The sequence below is a fragment of the Molothrus aeneus genome, chromosome 3 (assembly GCF_037042795.1).
Source record: "Molothrus aeneus isolate 106 chromosome 3, BPBGC_Maene_1.0, whole genome shotgun sequence".
NCBI classification, from domain to species: Eukaryota; Metazoa; Chordata; class Aves; order Passeriformes; family Icteridae; genus Molothrus; species Molothrus aeneus.
In genome coordinates this window covers 28,580,840-28,605,525 of record NC_089648.1, presented here as the reverse complement: position 1 = coordinate 28,605,525, position 24,686 = coordinate 28,580,840, and the positions used below count along the sequence as shown (strand labels likewise).

The 24,686-nt window shown below is 41.1% G+C and overlaps 1 protein-coding gene and 1 long non-coding RNA gene across 2 annotated transcripts in view; one reads left to right on the top strand and one right to left on the bottom strand.

The window, feature by feature from the left end:
* Positions 1-20,274, bottom strand: part of KCNK5 (potassium two pore domain channel subfamily K member 5) — a 34,589-nt gene extending 14,315 nt beyond the window's left edge. Inside the window, exon 1 of the mRNA XM_066547880.1 lies at positions 20,089-20,274. Within this exon, the coding sequence (XP_066403977.1) occupies positions 20,089-20,274 (186 nt within the window). The remainder of the gene's footprint in view (positions 1-20,088) is intronic.
* Positions 20,275-20,756: 482 nt separating this feature from the next.
* LOC136555269 (uncharacterized) lies at positions 20,757-22,096 on the top strand. Its single transcript, XR_010783447.1, has 2 exons — positions 20,757-20,884; positions 20,974-22,096. It is a non-coding gene; the product is annotated as an uncharacterized lncRNA (long non-coding RNA).
* Positions 22,097-24,686: the final 2,590 nt, after the last annotated feature.

Sequence of the window (24,686 nt, the reverse complement as noted above, 5' to 3'; positions counted from 1 at the left end):
CATCCTCCCATTCTAAGCAGCTCAAAGCCACCAGAAAAGCACACAATTGTGGTTCTTGCCATCTTCTTTCACTGCCATCTCTAGTGTAATGTCAGACTTACCCTAACTGCTCGCTTGGTCTCAAGTGTTCCCATCGGAATCACACTGGCAACATGACCAGGGCCAGCACACGGGGCCAAGTGGACAAGCCCTTGAGGCTGCCTTTGCCACTTGACAGTCTCTGCAGGATTGCACAAACCAGCAGGACTTAGGACAGCTGACCTCTCATTTCCCTCTCAGCATTATCTGTGTTTGCAGCATGAATTTCATGTTTGTCAGGACAAGAACCATGCCAGATGTAAAAAGAAGTCTTTTAGCTGAGTCCTGGATTTCCTACTTCTCTTCTGTGGGGAATGGTTTGCGACCTTTTTTGAGAAAGAAAAATAAGACAAATGAACCACATTGTCTCGGTCTGACAGGCAACACCCTTGTGTCTTGCTAACCTGTGAAAGTTTTACTGTCCTTTACTGACCTATGCAGAGAGTTGAGCTGGAAGCAAGAGGTGCAGGATATGAGTCAGCAGCACCTGCAGTATAGGAGGATGGTGGGAATTAATAAGTTCCACATTAAGTGAAGAGGACATCGGTTGACTACACAAGTTTGGTTCCAGATCAGCTAAGCATAAAGGAGTGAATACCCAGCTGGCCTATGTTAAACTAGGTTCTGCAAGACTCTTGATAATCCTAGAACTTGTATAGGCTGCTTTAACAAACAAAATCCAAGGCAGAAAAATCTTGTTTCTAACAGGACAATGGGATTGTGGACGGTAGCTGCCTACCACAAGGTCAAAGTTGAAACTGAAACAAAAAATAGGAAGTAATCATTGAGAGAATAATGTTAACTTTCACTTCTAGAAGAAAAGAAACTCTACAAGCTTCATGCTTGATGTTGACAGATGTAAATAACACACATAACCACAAGAATACATGAAGATTATGCAAAAAAACTAGAGAGATCACTAGGACTATATAGGATTCCTTCTCCTTTATGTATGAATTGAAATAGAAGGAAAAAAAAAACCCCAAACCCTGGAAAGCAAGTATTGTTCCTCAGGTTTACATTCCAATGTAGATCAACTACAAATAGCAGGGGAAAAGTTTTCCCCTTGCTGTCACAACCAATCACTTTATAAATGCAGTGCAAGTGCTATAGCAAGTGCATACATACTTTGCATTTTTCAATCAACAGTTTAGTCTTAAAATACAGTTCTCTTATCAAAAGACAAAGTTTTGAAAATTCCCAGTGGGGGAAAAAATCCTGGAAAAACATGGATTAATATACTTCAAGGGAGGAGTTTTTTTCCAACAATAGCAAGATTTAATCCAGAATGAGATTATATTTTCACACTTCTATCAATACAACAAATAGAATATTATCTTCTCACTTTTCCACAGTCTTGGGAAAAAGAAGAACTCAAAGAAGTTTTGCTGGTTTTTTAAAACTGTTTCAACATGTCAGTGGTTTTTGTTTATTTGTGTGCTTTTAATAAGGCAATTATAAAAGTTATTTAAATTTGCTACAAGTGACTTTAAATGATCCACCAGTATCTTACAGCATACAAAACAGAAAGGTATATATAGAGTTCAAATGTATTGTATATAACACACTTTATCCAAAAAGTTATATAACAAGATTGAACTTGCTCTGTAGAAAGAGTTTGGCTAATCTTGTTGATTCTTCATTTACCCAGCCAACTTCTTAGTGTTTCATTCTGTTCATGCAACAGTGCTTCTCAATGCATAAATTAATTACAGAACCAAGACTCACTATTGCTTTCCCTTCATTATGCTTTACTTAGATCTGCCAGGAACTTGTGCCTTCACCTAAGCAGATTTTTTCTTACCTAACTGAGCCTCCAGCACATGCCACTTCACACAAAGCTGTCCCTACATCTAAGCCTGATAGTTAAAAAATGCATGTAAATACATGCCTTGTTTTCACTCTGCATAGTTTTGTGATACAACAGACAGCAAATCAGGCATCATTTTTGGCTGTTAGTTTAGAACACAGAATACCCAGATTATTTCTTTACATGTCTTGTTCTTGATTTCTTATTTAAGTCATTTTGTCACAATTCGTTATCGATTTAAGTGGGAAACCTCCTGCTCTGAGACTTACATGTGGCTGGCACTTTTTTTTAAGCGGTCTTGCTAGTTTTATTGCAATGTTTTATTATCTCCATTTAGGTGGAGAAAGCATAGAGTGGGATACCTTGTCCTTTACTGGACTTTGAAAGCAGATCCCAGTGAAAGTAATTAAGTACATGCTATGAAGAAAACTGTGGATTAGAGCTCAATATCTCTTTTAATTTACTGATTAACCAGCACAGAACAGGCTGTCTAGTAAGAACACCAAAGACAAGAAACTACCAAACAAGATACTATCAAACACAGAAAAACGGAAATGGTCTTTACCAGAGAGAAAATACTCTTGACTAAGTACCTGCATGTAAAGAAGCCCTGTGTATGTCCTTCAAAGGGTGTAACTGAGTTTGAAGAGGGATTAGAAAACATTGACATCTTAATCCTACACAGATACCTTTACACTTGAGAATATTCATTATTTAGTGTAATTCTGAGGAAGCTTCTGTAAGGTTTATTTACATGCTCAGAACCAAGGAAGAACACTGACATTCCCCAAAGCAAACTGGAACTGCTCAACATGAGCTCCAAAATTTCTCTGCAAGAGTTTGTTGGATATGCCAGTGAACTCCTATTTGCATCTGAAGTTCTATCACATTAGCTGTTCTTAAAATTCACACTACCCAATCCCAGAATCACCTGTAAATGCAAAGAGTATTTAAACAACAGCATCCTTGCTACAGGTTAGTGAATCCATTGTGTTTGTGTGGCCACGCTTTGGTAGCCTGGGGGGCTGCAGGGGTGGCTTCTGTGATAATCTGCTTGAAGCTTCCTCCATGTCCAGCAGAGCCAATGCCAGCCAGTTCCAAGCTGGATGTGCCACTGGCCAAGGCTGGACCTATCAAAAATGATGGCAACACCTCTATAATAATGCACTTAAAAGGAAAAAAAAAATGTAACTGCAGCCAGAGCAGAGAGGAATGAGAATGTGGGAGGAACAACTCTGCAGACACCCAGGTCAGTGCAGAAGGAGGGGCAGGAGATGCTCCAGGCTCTGGAGCTGAGATTCCCCTGCAGCCCCTGGTGCAGACCATGGTGGAGCAGCCCACGGAGGTCCCTGGGGATGCAGAGATCCACCTGCAGCCTGTGGAGGAGCCCCACAGCAGAGCAGGCGGATGCCTGAGAGGAGGCTGTGACCCGTGGGAGGCCTGTGCTGGAGCAGGGTCCTGACAGGAACGTGCAAACCCATGGAGAGAGCTCACTCTGGAGCAGGGTCCTGGCAGGAACGTGCAAACCCATGGAGAGAGCTCACTCTGGTAGGACCTGTGGGGGACCCACGTTGGAGCGGGCTGTGCCTGAAGGACTGAGCCCCATGGAAGAGTGACCCACACTGCAGCAGTTCAGAGAGAGCTGCTGTCCATGGGACAGACTGGTGCTGGAGAAGTTCATGGAGAGCTGTCCCCTGTGGGAGGGACTCCATGGCAGAGCAGGGGAACAGCTCCTCTCCCTGAGCAGTGCCAGGAGTGTGATGAGCTGACCATAACACCCCCATTCCCTGTCTCCCTGAGCCACTGAGTGGGAGGAAGTACAGCCTGTGAAAGAGGGAGGGGTAAGGGGAAGGTGTTTTTAAGATTTATTTTACTTTTCATCATCCTGCTCTGATTTTGTTAGTAATAAATTCAATTAATATCCCCAAGTTGAAACTCTTTTGCCTGTGATGGTAATTGGTGAGTGATCTCTCCCTGTCCTTATCTCAACTCACAAACCTTTCCCTGTATTTTCTCTCTTGTCCACTTGCGATGGGGAGTGATAGAGAGTCTTTGGTGAGTGCTTGGCATCCAGCCAGTGTCAACCCACCACATTTTACTATTGCATACAGTCTCCAGGACCTTCCAAAAATGTGTATGAGTGAAGTTTTTCAAAAGGATTTGTGTTTAGATACAATGCCATTATAAATAAAACATAAGAGATAATATTGTCACACCTCCCTACCTTTATTAAGGCTATAGTGGCTTAAGATTCTGTCCTGACTTTGCAGAACAGACCTGCTTTCTAACTATTCTGCCAAGTGGAAAAGAGTTTTCCCACACCTTTTCCCAGGCACTGATGATAGATAGTATTTTTCCACCCTTTATCTTTAGCACCACTATTTTAACACAGCACCAGTTATACACATGTTAAACAATGAAGAAAGTTCTTCAGTGGACTGTCTCAAAAGGAACAGAGTGACAAATTTCAATCTGGGCATTTCAGGATTTTTTTTCTTCTGGGGTTTTTGTTTTTGCAAGTGCAGAGTGTCTGTGGGAACAATGCTAAAATGATGAATTTGTAACAGACCAAGCACTTGGCTTAGTTAATCCGTAACTGCTGACAGTGACAACACAGTGAAGAGAGGAAAAAATTGATTTAACATGCAAAGGGCAGTCTCATTAAAGACAGTAATACAGCACAAGCACCTCTCTTTGTCTCTGTGTCCTCTTACTCTATATGCTTCCTAGTTGGCAAAATGAATGAGGGTAGATAGTGTACATTTGTCACAGGCAGAAACACTCCTTATTTCAGTCTTTTAAGTGCTCATCTGTTTTTCTTGTTTTTCAATTAAAATTTAATCAGACTAAGTGATCCTTTAGAAAGGCAATCTGTTAATTAACCCATATTAGACAGCAGAAATCATGCTCTTCAAGTACAATCTCAATTTATTATCCAGAAATAGCTCTCATTAGTCCGAGACAAGAAGGGGGGGAAAGATTTTACATACAAATTTAGAAGATATATGCTCTGCTCTGGTTTTAGCTTGTTATCTGAAGGCCATGCAATAAATCATGAATTTGGAGGAGATGTAAAGAACCATCTCTTTACATACCTGAACCTGAAAGACACATAAAACTCTAATTGTGGCTTAAATATAATATTTATGAGTCTGGAAACTTCAGGACACAGTCCAGTGGAAACAAGTTGTGAGTTTACAGATAAATTAATTCCACATCATTGTTTGGAAACAGAAAAGGTAAATAATCCTGCCAGCTATTCCCTGCTTGAATGGATGATCAAAGTTAGACAAAGCATGAGCAGCATCAAATAGGATACATAAGACTTGACGATAAAATTTTTATGCCACTCTATAGTGCCAGTATTTGCTACATTGAATTTTTTTTTCCCCTACTTTCTCCTGCACCCACTCCACTCACCACGTCCTACCTCCCAATTAAAACCAGACATTCACGTGCTGCCCGTTTTAGTAATTCATATAGGTGTAAATGCTGACCACTGCAATGAATTCCACTCTATCTACAAAAAGTCCATAGGGTTGCTTCTACTTGGAGAAACAGTCTTAGTATTGTGTAATGTTCTGCAAGATTAGCTGCTCAATCAGTGCTGGTAACTAGCACCACCACCTTTTCCTTCCCTCCAAGGTGGACACAAACATCACAAAGTGTATTGATATGCTTGAGTTTTGCAGGGAAAGTAACAGCTGAGTAATAAACCTAATCAAGAGAGCTTTCCTGAGGATATGATGCTTCCCAAGATGCAAGTGCACATTTTTTTGGTGTCACTTGGCACGGAGAACAAAGAGAGAGTTTTAAAGTTAGTGGAAAATATCTTGGTAAACAATCCCCATTGAAATGATGAGAAAATTATCTCCTGTGGGACAAGCAAATGGGTGGAGATCAAACTTAACCCTCCTAGCTTCCCAACTTCTGCAATATCTGAAAATTAATATAGAAAAACAGTAGTTCCAGGAAAGGCTCTTGATTTAATAAGAGAAAGGGCATGCCTGTAGAAAAGAACCATGGAAAAACCATTTGACTTAGTTCGATTATAGGGACAACAGACTAGCAAAATACAGTTTGAAACTCATCTAGTTTCTTTAATTTCCTACTTCAGTCTAGGCTGTAAACTTAAATTCTCCTTGAATTAACCTGCAGTAAGAGGAGAGTTCCAAAACTTCCGTATCTTGAAACTGGACCTCATTGCCCTTGAGAACAACATAGGTTTTGTCATCAATTTTATTTAGAGAAGATAAGCAAGTTTTACTGCAAAAATAAAGGGTGAGAGGAGATAGCGCTGCTTTCTTTTTACTGTGTCAGAAACTATAATGCAAGACCACAAACAAAAACCATTTAAACAAAAATCCAGTTTGGTATAGGAATAAACAACAAAAAAATAAGTCTGAATGAAACTAAGCTGCAAATTAAAACAGGCTTTCAACCAGGCAATAGCTGTTAATCACAGCATTCAGCACGGTAGTGTATAATAACCTCCCTGCCCAAACCAAGGTCCAGATTAACAGTGATTAGTTCAGCTAATGTAAATATTTCTGCACTGTAGTGTTAGGGGTAAGATTTTGGATCTGGAATCCTTATTACTACTATACTGCACTGCGGAGCATATTTTTGTCCTTAGTAAAATCCTCTTAGTAAGAGAGGACGAATTCTCCAGAGAGATGCTGGGAGAGTTTTTACTCTTTTACCATTTTCTGTGGCTCCATTTAAAGGTGTGCAGGAGCTCTTCCTCAAGGATGGACACAATGCCGAGTATCCAAGAGATAAATGGTGAAGAGCAAAACAAATTACTTGGAAAGAAACAACTCTACTGATAAATAGAAGACTAATATTTTTGAAGCACGAGCTTGATTTATTTTTTCTCCTGCAAGACTTCTAACAAGAAGAACTTTAAGTAAGGTTTGAGCCATACAGAATACAGATAATTTCCTTTACTGAACATACTAGCAGTTCTACAAAGTGGATGCATTACCCTACTGACTTTGTGACTTTGTGAAGCCTTATCTTAAGGCCACATGGAAAAGAAGTACAAGTCAAGATCACTGATTTTGTAATGATAACTTGCACTCCTTATTTGTACCAAGTGCTATTCTACTGAAGGTTTACAGATGGCTATTACATCTACAGCTACAGACATAACACAAGAGATGTCCTCTTCAGATTAAGCACATTTTGCATGGAAATATTCCATCTGACAGTGGAAACAGAACACGAATCTCAGCAACATGGTGCAGCGAAAGTTACCCCTGCCCATGGCAAGGGGGCTGGAACTGGAGTATCATTAAGGCTCCTGCCAACACAAACCATTCTATAATTTTGTTCTTTTGCTTTGTAAGAAGCAATGCAAGAGTTACATTTGTCTTTGCAGCTTTCCATCATAAGCATCTATTTTACAAAACAGTGTTTTAAAAATAGGCAGTATAAGAGATTTTCAGTCAAAACACACACATGTGTTTTCTAAAAAGTCCTCACATGGTGTACAGAAGTGTTTGTGGAAACCTGTAGTAGTCTGCCCAGACATGATTTAGATAATACTTATTGATTTCATGGTTTGCAATGAGTTCTATGTTTTGCCTTTCTCCATCCTCATGGAAACTTCCCATTGCTTTCCCACACTACCTTTACTGAAAGGAATGTCCGAAATCTGAGGCTTCATTTTTCATGCAGTAAAATTCAATAATAAAATCACAGAAGGATGTTCAGCTCAAAAAGGGCTAGACCTAAGCACAGATCCTCTCTAAGGCAAATTGAGGCCAAGCCAGCATTGCTCACATGAATTGATAGAAAAACAGAGCAGTAAGGCCTTTGAAAATATTTGTTGCTCTTTCCGTACCATGAAATCAAGCATGCAAACAAGCCTTGAAGAGAAAGTGAATGTAACACCACTGATCAGAAACCAAGCCGTTTTAAGATGCTACATGGTGAATTTTGAGGGGTTTTGGCAAATTGAACCATTACAGTTGAATGAATAATCCCTCACTACCAACCTCTACTGTCCTGCTGCTAATTTTGCTTTGACATAACAACTAGCTAACAACATGCTTGATTAGAGACCTCCTGGCCCAGATGAATAAAATAGAAGACTAGGGGTAAATTACTGTGATGAGAGAATTAATTAATTCTGCAATAACCCCCCAAGTTCTGGAATAGTTTCTATTTTAGAGTGAAACATGAAGTCATTGAGATTTAGGTGGTATGAGTCCATAAAAAAACAATTTCAACAAATGGAGTTCTATTTCTATTATGCAGTTCAAATAGGTGTTACTGTTTCCTTTGGAAAAAAAGGTCTAATGTGTAGGGAAATTAACCTCTTGGAGGTATGTCAATATTTTTACAGCATACACTGTTTAAGACTTGCTTGTGTATGATGTATAGCATGGACAGTTAATTTTCCCATAAGTCATAATTCATAGGACAAACAATGTGAGGGATATTAATGGAAAAAGATCAACAAGGTTATTTCCTTTTGTGACTTTCTGCAGAGTTAAATAATAAGTGAAACTCTTAATTCAGCAAATAAGTTAACTGGAACTATTTTGTCATTGCAGAATTGAATACTGAAGCTTCCCTATTTGTGATACCTGCAGATCCTATGCTTCAGCAAACTAATGTTGCCTAATTTTATTTCCCCTTTTGATTTCCGTGCAATGAATGTAAATACCAACTGTTTTCAAGAGGCATCTGGGTTTTTTGACAGATCATGACTACAGAATTTAGTAGTTTATATTTTTCCCCTATTAATTTCAGGACTAGAGTCCAGTTTTATGAACTACTTAATAAACTATTTTGATGAAAAGCATATTCAGTGCTTTACCAGCATTCCCTTGCTCTTTTGATTAATGCAGTAATAGAAATGTTTCCTTTTCACTTTCCCAAGTTCCACATAGACATGTTCTGAAGACAAATTAGCTAAAGGTTATTGCTGCATGAGAACTGCAGCTGTTCTGCAGATGCTGAGTATCCCTACTTTTCATTGACTTACCAACATTCTCATTCAGAAATAAAACCTATCAGACTATGTCATAGCTTTCATTAGTATAGCTTAATTTGGTGGACTTCTGTTCTGAAATGATTATAACACACTTTGCCTTGGATGGAGAAAAGAAAAAAAAAAGTATTTTGACAACTTTTATGTTGCATCAGCTGAAATTAAGACACTGGAATAATCTGTAATACCAGATTAGGCTTCCTTCCTATCTGAATACATACATGGTGACTAATGTAGCCAACTCCCCTTTAGAAGGCCTTTGGAAAATGCTGTTGTCCCCATTTCAGAGATAAGAAAGTGGAAGCAGAAGAGTCAAGAGTTTAATCAAGCCCTCACACCAGCTGGTGACCTGTGTTAGGCAGGGCTAGAACCAGACAGTGTTTGCATGAGACTCTTGCAACAGAGCTGGTACCGATTGCATAAGCAGATGGTAACCCATGGAGCAGTCTGTTTCCAAAATAATACATTTCAGTTCAGTAGCAATTGATTTAAGTAGATTTAAATGAAACCAAAACAGTCCTATTGTCAATAAAAACACAGTTTATTGAGATGAATGTATTAGATGCAGAGGGGCTGGACAGAAAATGTTGATATTACACAGGAGAAGTAGAAGAGGAAACTGAGTTTAAAATGAAGCTTCCCACCACCCCCTCCCCCCAACCTCCCATGCCCTTAGTGCATAAGAACAGGTAGTTAGAACAAGTCAAAACACAAGTGATCTAAACTTGACAGCTTTGCTTACAGAGGCCCAATAAACTTCTCAACTCAGTGAGTGAATTGAAGCATGAAGTAACACTGCATACTATATTTGTTCCCATTTATAGCCATGCATTAAAACATGCTTCAGGTTAAGAAATTTACAGAAAGCTACTTGTTAAGAACACTCTAAAAACTGTTCCGTTTCTTAGGCACCAGGAGGAAAATGCCATAGACTTTCGGTTTCACAAGCACTTTTGTATTGCATCCCCAAATTTCAACACAACTTTAAAGGTCTTGTTTCTCTGAAGACATGCTAGAGGCTGCTGCTGAAGCGTGCTAGTAGCATCACACACCTCATTTCCTATTTAACAACCTATCCTAACAACTTCCTTGTCTGACAATCCAGTGAGCTTACACATGCTAGAATAAAAATCTTGCTTGTCCCAACAGCATCAAATAAAAAAACTGAAAGCAATCAGACTTGGGCAGAGCAGAGTACTACTTGCAACAACATTTTTAATCAGGTAGACTTTTGAACTACAGAACAGGAACAAGAAAAAGACACACTGTTGGCTATTAACGCTTTAGGGTAGTACCTTCATTTAAGCCACCTTGTTAAGCCAAACAAACAACCAGGTTTCCAGGGTCAACCAAAAACTTTTCATAACTTCAACCAGTCTATCTCCCTATATCATTCCTGCATCAGGCAGCAGGAGGAGGAGGCAAGGCAAGGCATGCTTCCTATGTCAACAGGGACAGGATGCTCTGTATGACTAGCAAGGTGATGGGTTTATCTTAAGGGGTCTAACAAGGGCAAAAAGCCTGCCACAGAAAGGCTCTTAGCTTTGAGACTTCTGTTATTATGTATTTAGTTTTATCCAGGGCTTAAACCTAAAATAAAATATTTTTATTATAAATCCCCTCAACACTAGGTTAGCTGAAGACTGATCTTTGAGGAGGACTGGGGAAAGAGTGGAGGCTGCTCTGAACAAATGTTTTCAAATACAGAGATCTGCCAGCACAGTTATGGCAGGCTAGAAAGAAGTGTGACCAGTAACTGAGATAACAGACTAGGAAACAGTCTAACCTAGACACTCTCAGACCTGTAATAGCTTGGTTTGCCCAGTTTATTTCTTCTGCTGGGTGAGTGTATTATACTGGCAATACCATCAGTTTGCTGCTAAAAGCTAGCTGTGCATTAGAATATTTCTTAAACACAGTTGTGTCAGCATATATACAACCCCCTTTTTTTTTCAGTAATCCAATAACATTAAAAATAACATAAATAACATTAAAAACCATATACACAACATATGCACAGGAACACAATCTTCTGCTTTTTAATATATTTGGCACTACACTAATAAGTACACAGAAGGGGCTTTGTTACCAAGGGAGCTTCCAATCACTAACTGACAGAAAGCAGAACAGATACTGCTTCAATCAATCTCCAGTCATCTTTTCAGTCCTGTACCACATCTTGTTCCTGGTCAAACCCCACAGGTAAACTAGAACTTGCATATATCTTGTAGAAAGGATTTTAACTAAGTGAAAAAGTAAGCTTAGTCAACTGAAAAATCTTTCCACTTTAAAACTACCATGCACACTTTCAGATTCACAAAATTTCCCATCCATTTGCAGGTTTCCCCTGAACAGCTAACACAAGACAAATTGCAGGCAAAGAGCAATGTACAGCATTGATGTGTGGTAGGTAATTAACACACTCTGTGCTCCATCACTTCTCAACTGTCCCATCCCTGGGAATGCATGAAAGCCAAACCACTTTGTCACCTTCTTGCTATTGTATTGAAGGCAAGAGGGATCAAGTGGCAGAAGTACCATAGTTGTTGCCTTCTGCTACTCTTTTCCTTCCTAGCCCAGATTTCCTGCAACTGACATCTGTGACTGTTCAGCAGCATCTAGAACCTTCTCCAAAGATGAGACAGAGAAAGCACTCATACACTTCTAAGTAGAGAACACTCAAGCTTAAAAGCTGCTCACATAAAGATGCTAAGGAAGTCAACAAAACCACAGAAAAGCTGCAGTTGCCTCAAATAAGTAAGACAGTTTTTCCAATATGCACAGAATTCAGCTGAAAACACCTAGTCAGTATCTAGCATGAAACTACTTTATGACAGTGTTTCTCCAGCTATGAGGACATCTGTCCAAATAACCAATTGTCTAATTGTAGCAGAGCTGAACAAGCATTATTAAAACATGCAAAAAAAGCCAAGGCGCTCTGAAAGTTTGAACTATATTTTACTTCCCCTAAATATAAGATAAAGACATCTATTCTCATTTCATTAATCAAGTTGACACCTTTAGGACCTTGCAGAGACCATGTAACAACTTCATGAAAAAGCACTGTTATCCTAGTCACATCCAATTAAGACACTATCAGAAAATCTAGTATTACTGTAACAAATAATGTAAAGACACAATAAAGATGACTACTGGGTTTGCTGCTAAACAGAAGCAACTTCAAAATTTTTTGGTCTCTCTCCCTTTCCTTGCCTTCCACCTGAAAAGCCATGAAAAAAGTTGGAAGCAGGCAAGTGGCATTTTAAAAGGGCAATTGATAGTGATACAGGTGAAAAATTTTCAGAGTGCACTGATAAAAATGAGGAGGGAAGCACAAACTCCAGTGCCGTTCAAAAACCCTTGTGCCAACAAGGCAAGCACCGATTGCCCTCTGTCATTCTGCAGTCACGTACACACCACTTAGACAGGCCTGAAGCCTTAACTGGTGGGTTATCATAGATCAACTATTTAACTTGATTTTAACACATTTGCATTACAGTCTGTAGCTGGTTAACAGCAACTGTAAGAGCTGAGCATGTGGCAGGTTGAGCGTTCCAGCCAGATGAATGCAAGAGAGGCTAAGGGAGAAGTCAGTATCACAGTGAGCTTGATTAAACCCTTCTCTTTGTTCAGCTGCTTGGCTCCAAACACCTCCTCTGTTTCTTTGGTGCCTGGAGGAGATTCATCAACCTCACTTCCATTACAGGCCAGAACCAATCTACTCACAAACTGCAGTTTCTCTAGCGAGGGACCAAACATGATTCTTGAGCAACTTTCCTCCACAGCTTTTTTACTCATTTGGAGTAGGCTGCGAGTAGCAGAGAAGAGCAGCAATATGTGCATCTGGAGGTCACACAGAGAAGTCATCACTGATAATTTGATATTTTAGCCAGGCCATCAAAAATACTGTATCATATCTGGCTTTGCTTTCTACCTCGGGACCTTCACTAGACTTTGCAGAATTATTTTCAAGTTCCATCAGCTATTACTCACTCGCTGCCATTATCTGACAATCTTGTGACTTACTTTGCAGTCCAAATGGATGTTAACTGTCACTGTTGTTAGGAAGTATCAGAATACAGAGACCTGTGATAGGTCCAACTGGAACATTTTTGCACCTCTTGCAAGCTCAAAGAGACGTACAGGTCTGAGTTTTGTTTCTCAGCAGTTGGAAACTGCTTACACAGTATTTCCAAGATGCCAACACAGAACAAAGTCAGTTTAGTTTTGCTCAATCACAATTTGTGTCTGCCTTTTCGTTAAGGCAGAAATACAGTCCTACAGACAGGCTGATCTGTAGCAATCAATCCCACAACAGAAGTTAAAAAACATAAGTCCATCGTAAGAAACACTACAGATACACATATGGTTAGAAAAAGAAACACAACCTATTTATTATTTGTTTCCTACTTCACTTTTATCACTCACATTTCTTTCTCTTAAGAAAATCTGTGTATGAGGTTTGATTTTAAAACATTTCAGAAGCTATTTTGCACCCAAGAGTGCATTTGATCCACTCGAGTTCACACAACACAATGCAAGGAAAAAAAAAAAAAAGAAAAATAATCACTTCCCTACTATTTTGACTGTAAATAGAGCTACTAGGGCAATACATGCCTAGGAATAATCTCTCCTGTCTACAATTCAAGAACCTGGTGTTCTAAAGAAAAGATCTACTAATGCAGTGATGGTGAGGGACCTGACAGAATCAAGACAGAAAATAAAGGAAGACAAAGCTCCTTCAAGCCCAAGGCATCCCCTCAGCAGACAGTGCTAGCAAAAATGCAGAGTACATATTACATGCTTATTTTGAAAGTTCAATCGGCCTCAAAGAGTGGCTCTCCTGAGGATGTCAGTAGCACCACAGGTGGTGCTTCAGGATTTCAATTTAACCGAAGAGTGCAACTCTTCCACTTGTCCTGTTACCACATTCTGTTACATACTACAGAGCAGATTCAGTTTGTGATGAGCTCAGTTTGGACTAAACAAAGCCCAAAGACATACTACTATTCCAACCTACTCCAGGAAAAAAATTAAAAACATGTTCCTATGCATTCAATCCATAGAATCAAACAAGTGCCAGGACAAAATAAAACCTCTGTAAATCATAGGCACTGAGATCAGCAGATCCACAGCACCAAAGTGCACAAGCATTCTCCTCTGCTCCCCAGATGATCAGATTATTTACTGTCACTTGTAATCCAGCTTGTTTCTGGGTTGTGTATTATTATGTTGACATCTAATTGCACTACCAGCAAGGAAAACAACTGTTCTGAAAGTCAACAGCATTCAGAGAAAAGCAAAACAATTCATTGTGTTTAATTATTAATACATAGCAAAAACAACTATTTGTTTTTAAAAAGGAAATCTGTACAAACTCATCCTTACTCTGTATCTTCACCGGGTACAGAAGGTATCTTGCAAAAACCATATATACAGTATGAACCAAAGCATAGAACAAGCTGTTGGTAACTTGCAAAACTACCTGCATGCCATGGTCTCTGGAGCAGAGCTTGCCAAAAACACACCTAGTAGCAGAAGGTAACATGCAAGGTAACACAAACATTCAGTTCTAAGGTAACAGAAGGACAGCATACTAGGAACACTCAAAGATTAAGTGCATAACAGGAAAAAGGAAAAGCCCATAGCAAAAAAATTATGGATTCTGATCGATTGCTATTGCTCCATCAGCAGAGTTGCAGTGTATGCACTATCAGCTTTGTTTAACTATGTTCCAAGAAAGTTCAAACAATTTAATGGTTAAACAGGGAAAAGGAAAAAAAAAAAGAAAACACAACAGAAAAGCATGCCTGCTTACATTTGGTTTCCTGTGTAGAAACACACAGAGAAAAGCTGCGGGGTAATGCAGCTGGACAGCAGCAGGAATTTCTTTGCAGAAAGGGCTGTTAAGCATTGGAACAGACTACCCAGGAAGGTGGTGGAGTCGCCATCACTGGAGGCATTCAAGAAACAACTGGACATGGCACTCAGTGCCAGAGTCCACTTGACAAATTGGTGTTTGTTCAAAGGCTGGACTCTATGATCTCAGAGGTTTTCTCCAACCCTAACGATTCTGTGCTGCTTGTCCTCAATTCTTTAATGTTGCAGTGGCAGTACCCCTAAGTCACACTCTGAGGCATCTTAGTCGGCCGTGGACAGTGGTTCTACATTTTCATCTCAGTTCATAGCTGCTGAATTTGGACTAGGCATAATGAAGATATAAATTTGAACAATCCAGGAAGACCTTTTTCGCATGCATAAGCCTTAATTTACACTGTCGAGTTTTTATATGAAAGATAATAGAAGTAGTTAACAACTTTGTTTCATTGGCAGTCACTTGTCCTTTGAAAGATGCTCAGCTTTACTTTGCTCAGCCTATGAAAAAGGCTTCACCTTGAAAGAGGCAAGTCAACTGTCATTCCAGATAATGAATTCAGTCCCCTATTTATCCACCCCACCTTCAATATCTCCAATGGAAGGGATCAGGATGGTAAAGAGCAAACAAACAAACAAACCCAAGTAAGTCTAGAATCTCATTTATCCATCTCCTGAAGAGCACAAAAAAGGGAAAATATTATGAAAAAGATGCCCCTATTAACTTTACACTGAAAAACAAGTCACTCTATAAAGCTTAAGCAAAAGCCATCATCTCTGTTAAATGTTGAATAAAGCATTGAAAACCTAGTTCAAGTTTTTAAGAAAACTTTAGTTTTTCTAGTTTGCAGACTCTCTCAAAAGTGTTGCACATAGATTTAAACCCTGAGGTAGCAGCTTGAAATAAAAGCAATGTGGGAAACAATGTTCGGAATGAGAGAATATTCTTAAATTTTCACAATTTAAGATAAATTCCAAGAATATTCAAGCAAGCTTCACCATCTTCAAACACAAACCAAAATCCTGGAAATGCACCTGCAGGTACTTGTGAAAAATGAAGACACTTTAAAAACCAGGGGAGAAACTAGTATTAATCCACTTAACTGTTATTTTCTTTAGCATAAACCATGTACCATGTATATTCCAGCAGCCATCCTTAGAAGTCTTCTAAAATATTTGTTCACAGCACTGGGCTTTAAGTCTAAACATTTCAGTTTCTAAAGTTATATCTCAGGCCTGCTTAGAGTCTTAAACGCTTCTCAAATAAAGACTCCAACTATTTGCTCTCATACTCCGTATGTTTGTCTGCTTCCCCTAAACACAGGCAGCAGTTTCTCTTTTCATTTTATTGCTGTTTTGAAAGCAACCATTTTCACTCATCTGCAAATGATTCCCTTTCTTTTCACCAGCCTTGATGTTTATCAGTGGGACCCGTATCATTTTTCAATGACTCTGGTGGGCAAGTAGAAGATTTCCTGGTAAATAAGACGCGGCCCAGGGTAGGCAAACCTTTGCTCATGTGAATAGACAAAATTGAAGGTCAAGAGGGCACCTTCTTGCATGAATAGCTCCTTTATCATTAAAGCTGATGTTTCACAACCGGGACGGAGCAATAAAGAGTAAAAGTAAGGAACTGGAGGAGAGGGAAATGACTGAATCACCTTATATTTGGTTCAGTCTTCCAAACTCCTTCCTACAGCAGGGGAGAAAAAAGTGTCATCACTGGATCCCTGCTTTGCTGCTCTTCCTAAAGAGTCCCAGAACTCATGGGCACTGAAACAAGTGGCAATGACAAGCCACAGAATTGTATCAACAGACAAAGCTGTTACACTACTTTTAAGATCCTACAATGATGATAGATATGATTAGTGACATTAATACTAACAATGTTAATTTCTGCACACATTCCAAAGAGTTATGAGACATTTCTCTTCCAAAGTAATTGTACATAGAGATGAGAGATTACACAGCTCCCTGTGTCAATACACAGTTGTGGTTGAGGGTCTTTGGAAGCTTAAATAATGTGAATAATGTGGCATCTCAGCCACATTTATATCTGAGCAATCAGCTCTACCCAGAAGAACGTGGACAAGCAGAAACCAGCCTACACACAGCCTACGGTGAGCTACCTTTAAAATCAGGGTCTACATAACGTTACTCTGAGAAGTGTTTGAGTACTTTACCTCTTACAGTTATGATAAATAGTATGGTACTCTCAACAATCAAAAGCAAATGGATTCTTCACACAAGAGACTCCTTTTAGGTATTTCTCAGGATGGAGGGAAAAGGCTTTCTTTTTAGCATATCCTACAATACTTAGCTTGTAAATTTTTGCAAGTGTGTTAAACACATTTCAAGAAACATTTATTGTGGTGTATTTCTACTGTAATACATTGTGAAATTTTTATTACAGAATATAAACTTTAGACAGTATTTGACCAAATACAGCCCACTTAATAATCAGTCAAACTGTTGGTACAGAGATGCTGGTCTGTATGTGAGCTGAGAATCTGTGCTGATAAACGATTTGTCTTTTTAAGTGCTCAAGATCAACGCTACAGTTCTGGCTTTGCAGCCATTCCACACAGTTTCCATTCCACTTACAGCTAGCATTAGGCTCAAAGGAACACACGAGCTAACCTGGGTGGGGAACAAGGGCAGCAGAGAGACCGGTCTCTGAATAAGTCAGTCCTTGTCACCTTTCAGGCTGCTTCTGGAAACAAAATTGGTATTGTTAGTCCAACTTGAACATTTCTTGGCATCCTTTCATTTTACCAACATGCATTTAAAATTCTACAGTTGGTGATATTTGCTGAAGAACTTTATCCAATATGTTTTAAATGGGGGTCTTAAATAGATCAGAGAAGCAACAGCAAAGCTCAACATGGCTCTGTAAAGTCACAAGAGTATCAGTTGGGACCAACATCAGAGTGAAAGAAAAGGCTTCAAGATGAAATTACCTATTAAAAAAGAGACAACAGCAGACAAATTAGTTAAACCACGCAAAATCCCAAGCACAAGTTTAGGGAGTCCTTGAAAGAAGCTAGAAGAGGAGGCTCAAAGGAACAAGATAGCAGTGGGGATGAGGATGAGTGGGGAGGTGTTAAAAGCCCATTTTTCAAATCAACATGTTCTGGTTGTGAATAGAGAATAAATTTGGAGGTTTAATAATAGAAGAGGATGATCAGGTTTTGTAAAAGAGATGCAAGCAATGTTTTAAAGATTCTGCACAAATCAACAGAAGCAGCATTGAGTGGATGAGAAAGGACAACTACAAAGACTATTTCTGATATTCTTTACAGCTTATTTAGGACAGAATCCTGATGTCCTTACATGATTTCCCTCCCCCCCATCAGTTAGCTTCAGCTAGGTTAGATTTCACCCTACCATTGTCCTCTGTCAGATATGACACACTCCCCTCTTTCCCATCACTTCTTACATAGAAGTTGAATACGAACAGGCACAAAACTACAACTCTAAAAGAGAGCAGGCAGTAAAGTTTGCAGTTACCAATAACTGTGAAATAAAGGCATTTACATTTGAGCTAACCTGAACTTAGGATGACAACAGAATATCTATGTGGGATCATCAGACTAGCAAGACTGGACATGGATAGTAGGATAGGATTGGAAGAAGTGCAGAGGGAAACCTCAAACCACGTATGATACTATCAGCAGGGGCTAATGCATTGGAGAGGAAAGGCCGTCCACATTTTTTTCATTATCATCTTGTATTTTAAGAAAAAAATAAACCCAAAACCAAAAAAACCCCAACTTTCTGCCACTTCAGGATTCATTGTGATACTCATAATGGGAAAAAACAACCAAACATAAAACGCTGTTAATGATTCCCTCATACCAACATAATTTTCATAATAAATTAAGGCAGAATGTAGATCCTGCATTATGTCTGCAGCAAGTTAAGCGTGCCAGGCACATCCCAATCCAAACAATGCTTTTTTCCTTGAGGACATTAAAACAGGTTTGGGATATAATCTAGAGTAAGATTTCATTAAGACTCCAGAACAGCAAAAACCTACTCCAAACACATAGCATGTCTTTCATTTTCCAACATCTCTTAATAGCTTCAAGCCTCTATCCACCTGTTCCACTAAATACCACAGACACTTAGCAAGGCATTAAGACGGGAACAATAAGGACATTGCCACCAGAACGCTCTGCTATCTGAAGCAGACAGAAGGAAGCCACCAACCGAAGAAAGAGAACTTTAACCACAAACTTTTAGGATAAAGAATCTGTACTCTTCCAAGCTTGCACAGTATCTATTACACCAAGAAAACTAATGAGCCACTTTGCCATTCTTCTGTATTTGAGCATTTTAATCGACTTTTAGTGAATTTGAAAATAAAATAATTTTATAAAAATCCAAACATAATGAACAGCAAACCTTACTCGGTATAAACATTTCTGAAATAAAGGTCCCAAATGGCTCACTCTCACCACTGGAGCCCCACACATCTGGGCAGTCTGTGTTTCATAGTTCACTACTGCTTACCACGACATTTTAACAGATTCCACATCCATAAGAAGGCACTAACTAAGTTTATATAGCTCTCGGATTTAATACACGCTATCGATTAAGAATTAGGTTTGAAGAGCATTCTGCCGGATGAGCGAGACAGGACGATTATCAACTCCTTATGGCTTGGAAAAAAAGTCAGCCTCCTGGAGTATAACAGCGCAAGAGTTGCGAGCATCCCTCCGTGCGAGCCGTGCACCCTTTCCTCCCGTTACCCCGACTGACCGGCGGGACCCCTAGGCACCTCTCCAGCATTTAGTACGGGAAGAAATTAAAAAAGAGAAAGGGAAGAAAATCAGACCAAACACAAGAGGATCGAGACACTTGGCTTCACCTTCCCTTCCTCTTAACACAACATCCATTGAGGCAGAAGGAGCACCGTGGGTGCTAAAACAAGAGCCGCATTCACGGGCGCCGGGTTGAGCAGCGGGCGGGAGCACGCTCCGGGCGGCACCTCTGGGCCGGCCCGCTGAAAATCAACCCCCAGCTCCTTCAGGACTCAGAGGGAAAGAGAAGGCTCTGTCATTAAGTAGTCAGGAACGATTAAGAGGTTTCCCTACGCTCCCGCTTCAAGGACAGTTTTTCGGCACCGGGCTTTGTGAAGGCACAGACACCGTCGGGCTGTGCCGGGTCCCGGCTGGTTCCTCAGCCCGCTCGCCCACGGGCGCGGGGTTTTCCGCTCCCGGGCCCCCGGCAGCACCTGCTGCTGCTGCCGCCGCTGCTACCGCCGGCACCCCCCGGCCCCAGCCCCGGTTCCCGCCCCGGCGGCGCCCGCTGTACCTACCTGCAGGATCCTGTCCAGACCCTCTTGGCCCAGGCAAGGGAACTGCTTGAGCAGCTCCGTCTTCTGCCGCTTATAGTTGTCGGTAGCCGAGCGCCAGTGGGGCTCCTCCAGCACCTCGAAGATCGCCGCCCCAATGGACAGGTAGAAGATGATGGCTGAGGTCAACAAGGGGCCCCTGTCCACCATGGTGCTGGCGGCGGGCAAGGAGGGCGGGCGGGCGAAGTGCGGCGGGTGGGCGAGCCGGGGCGTGTGCCCCGCGCTGCGGCCGTGGGTGCCCAAAGCCGCCCTGTCCTTCCCTTGATACCTCTGCCTACGCCGGCCGTCTGCGGTGCCTCCTCTCCCGGCTTCTGCCGCGTTCCCTTAGAGTCTTCCACACTCCCCTTCCACACTCCCCTCCCACTCTCTCCTCCTCCCTCCACTCCCCCCGGGCTGTCTCCTTCTCCTAGTTTTCTCCTCCCTCCAGAACAGCGATTTGAATCTGGGGCTCTCCCGCTTCCTCTCTTCCCCCCCGCCCGCGCATGCGGCGCTGCCGCCGCGGAGCGGCCGCCGGGGCGCGGCGGGACCCAGCCCGCGGCCCGGCCGGGGGCGGGCGGTCCCCGCGGCGCGGGAGGGAGGCGGTGGGGTCTGGCCATCGCCATCGCCAGCCCCCGAGGGGCCGCCTGGGGGAAGGGGAGCGGGGCCGCGACCTCCGTTCTTCCCGCCCTGCCTGCCGGGAGCCGGTGTGGGGCCGGGAGGGCAGCCCGGCCCCGGCCTCTTCCCTCCTGAGCGCGGTTGGTCCCTGCGCCCACAGCCGTCCGTGCGTCCCTCTCTGTGTTTTCCCCAGAGTCAGGGTAAGAGGGGCTAACGTCGCTCAGTTTTATTTTACTTGTTCCCTCATGCCGGCAGGTTCAGCGGAATTTCTCGTTTTCGACGCCGGGAGGCTGTGAAATGAGATCTGTGGCTTTCCTGGATGCGTGGAAGCATGAGGGGAAGCTGAGCAGGAGCTTTGAGGAGAAAAGATGTCCGTCGGCAGATTTCACCCCTTCCTGAGACGTCCACACGTGGGCATTACAGTTCACTAGGAGCAGAAACTGCATCTCCATTTCTTTCATGCCTTTGGTACCGTCAATAAATATCGCTATGTCCCTATGTGTTTGGGAGGGAGGGGAAACACCGGGTAGTGATTTTCCATAAGATGCTCAAAACATCTTCCAAGCTGAAGCTCTCTTGAAGCTCATCCTGTTTGTGAAGCCTTCTCCAGGGACCGCTTACAGCCACGCACAAGCCCTTGCCCTTCTGTGTTCGAATTTAAATGGGTTAAGGAGAGGTACAGTGATGTACAGTGATACACACTGGCAAAGTGCTTCTGGTGTGGACACGGTTCATCTTACAGACATAATTTTTGTGAGGGTAACTTGTGCTGTTTCTCTTTCAGCCCCCACAACAGGAAGTAAACACTCAAAAAGTAGAGTAGTTCATGTCAACTGCATCAACACTAAGAGATTTGGGGTATATAGGTACTCCGTTGGAGTACACAAACTAAAAGGCTGAGATAAGCCCGTGCAGACTTAGTTGAAATGGGAAAAGGAGGAATGGATGAGAATGGGAAAGACAAAGGAGAGAGGTAGAAAATATGCAAGAGAGTATGACAAAACAAAAAGGAGAGTATGTATAAGGCAGAGGAACATGCATTGGTTAGAGATACCTATATAAAACAATCAGGCCCAATGTATACTCATGTGATATTGCCCCCAAGAAATCACATGGTCCTTCCACTAATGTATATAGTGCCCAATAAAAATACATCCGCAAGAGGTTCCTAGCAGCCTAAAAGCAGGACTGGAGAAACTACGAAATCCACAAGCACATCAAGTGATCAGTCTTTGCATGGGATTTTCCAGTTATTTAAAGGAAGCATTAAAAGGAAAAAGGATTTTCAAATGAAGTAGTTAAAAAAAATTAATTTATATGTACTAGAGGGAATAGCAAGAAAAAAGCATCATAATAAACATTTTTTAAATGTCATAAACTAGGCTAATTTTTTTATTAAGGGAAAAATGGGGGATCCCTCATGAAGTTGAAAGGCTGTAATTTCCTTTTAATTAAAAGGAAAAGAAGAATTTAATGATGCGCAATTACCACATGAAAATTATTCCCAGGTGTTATCACTTGGCCCAAGACCTTTGCAAAACTTGAAAAGCCATTGGCCATAAATGAATAATGTGAGCATCTGTCATTCTTTCACTCGCTGATTTTAAAAAATTGTATATAAGTACTTATGGCAAGTGACTGAAAGAATTGAAGAGCTTTCAGTAGGAAAATTATGATAAAATTTTCCTTTTCGTGCTCTTGCACCTTCTTCTGAGTCACCTGCAAGTGGTTAGGTTACTCCGACAGCGGCAGCAGTAGCCTGACACATTACAGCAATGCTGCACTTGTGTGTTCCTGACCCTGAACATCTGTGCTTCGTAACTGGAAGGTATTTGATTAAATTTTGAAACTGTACTCTTCTCCATCTGTCTTTAAGTCTCTAAAGGCCCATTTATACATTGAAACAGTATCTTAAAGGCACAAGGAATGACACGAATGACCCTGAACCCACTGCAGTTCCAGAGTGCAGACAAGAGCAAAAACACTTTCAGGCATTTTACAGAAAGTTTGTTTGTGATTTTGATTCAACATTTCTACTTTCCACTCTAAACTCCTAATCACTGATTGCATAATTAGTACTCTCAGTAACTGAGTCAGTCCATATTTAAAAACAAACAAGCCTGTAAATCACATACCATTTTTCCCTGTGTTGAAATGCTATTGCACTTGTTAGACTGTCTCCTTGTGTTTCCCTGGGTTTAAAAGAGGTGAGCCTGGTAAGGAGCAACATCCAGAAGAATAGTTTATTCCCCAGGGAACCATAACCAGCTACTCCTGCAAGCAGAGGTGATCCACTGCATACCAACAAACTTCAGGTACTTAGATATTTCACTTTGATTCCATTGTCTTTGCAGAACAAATTACAAGGTATACTTTCATGCTGCTGGCCATGTAGTGTGGGAAGAAGGAATGTTTTGTGTAGCTGGCCTCTCTTTGCACCTCCTGATCTAAAATGCTTCTCCTGACCTTAGAAAAGATCCTATATCCTTTTATTCATGGCCCTTTTCTCCTCTTTGTTTCCCTTGGATTAAACAGTACCCCTATTGTCAACCCACAGCACCTGCCACATAGGCCCCACAGCTTTTCATGCTAGCTAAGTTAATCAAAAGGCTGGGGTTATTCACTCACAGGCTTTTAAATCTCATTAAAAATCAAGGGAGAAACAGCAGAAAGCACTGTGGTGAGCAATACCACACGTATCAATCATTTGTGTTATTTGCATAGGACATTATTTCAGGCTGTCCAGTCCAAAAGGAAATCTCTTTCATCCAAGCTGTATGTCTAAGACACATTTGTTGTACAGATGTTTCCTAGGACAGCCTGGAATGAATGAATAAATGTCAGAAAATGTTTTAGATGGAGCAAGTAAAAGACATTATTTGGGTAAAAGAAACCTGTCATGTAGTGGCAAAGACTGCATGTTACACCGGGCCTCTCTTCATGCCTCTGCCATTTTTCACTTAGAAGCCTATTTTTGGCTGGTTGATGACTGTTCTCAATGCCTGTCAACTCTGCATCTTTCATTTATTTTTAACTGTTGAAATTTAGACACCTCCAACGTTTCCTTTAAGTGTTATGCCTCCAGCCATGGATGGTTTAACTAAGTTGAGGGTTGCCCTGTCGTGACTATCGTGAGCAGTTTTGCTTCTTTGATGCAGTCCAGTGCACACAGAGAGGGTAAGGGTGGTCTGCAGATGATGCAGAATTTTATATGAGGCATTTGTGGAAAGTTCAAAAATTCTCCATGGGATTGTTCATACCTTTTGGCTTAAGTATTTACAAAAGCACATTTTATCCTCTGAATGTACAGTAACACATAGTAAATCATAATAAAAACCTTTACCAAAACAACCTGCATACCACTGCAGCAGACTTCTTTACCCATGAGCAGATAATGAGTGAACAAACACCACATGACAGATGTTAGTCATGCTGCTTAATGAATAACTGGTGATGAGTATGATACCTGTGTGGAATGGCTGTAATATGTTCAAGGAAAAGTATGCATTTGGATCATCTGTTTTTCACTGAGGTACCTGCAGTGCTTGAGAGAAATGTCTTCATCAGGAAGAAGCCTCAGTATCAGGAAGAAGCCTAGGTATTTCAACTTTTTCTGCATCTGTTTCCTTGACTGCCTTGTTCCTCAGCCATCCATAGCAGTCACTGGATGATTAAACATTTTTCCTTCAAAATATTTTAAAAAGAAATACTCTGGCCTTCTCTTTCTGTTCCACCATGACCTCACTGGTAGTGCCAGAAGCTTTATGGCAGTCCTTCATGCTGACATTCATGTCAGTGATCTAAGCATTTCAGAATACAACTCTACAAAAAAAGACTGACTTGTACAGTGTCAGTCCTGGGCTGGCTTTTACCACCATGATACCCAGAGGACATTACTCTTCTAGATAATATGCTCAAGGATAGCTGAGCACCATGGTAACATAGTCAGTGAATATGCAACAATCTGT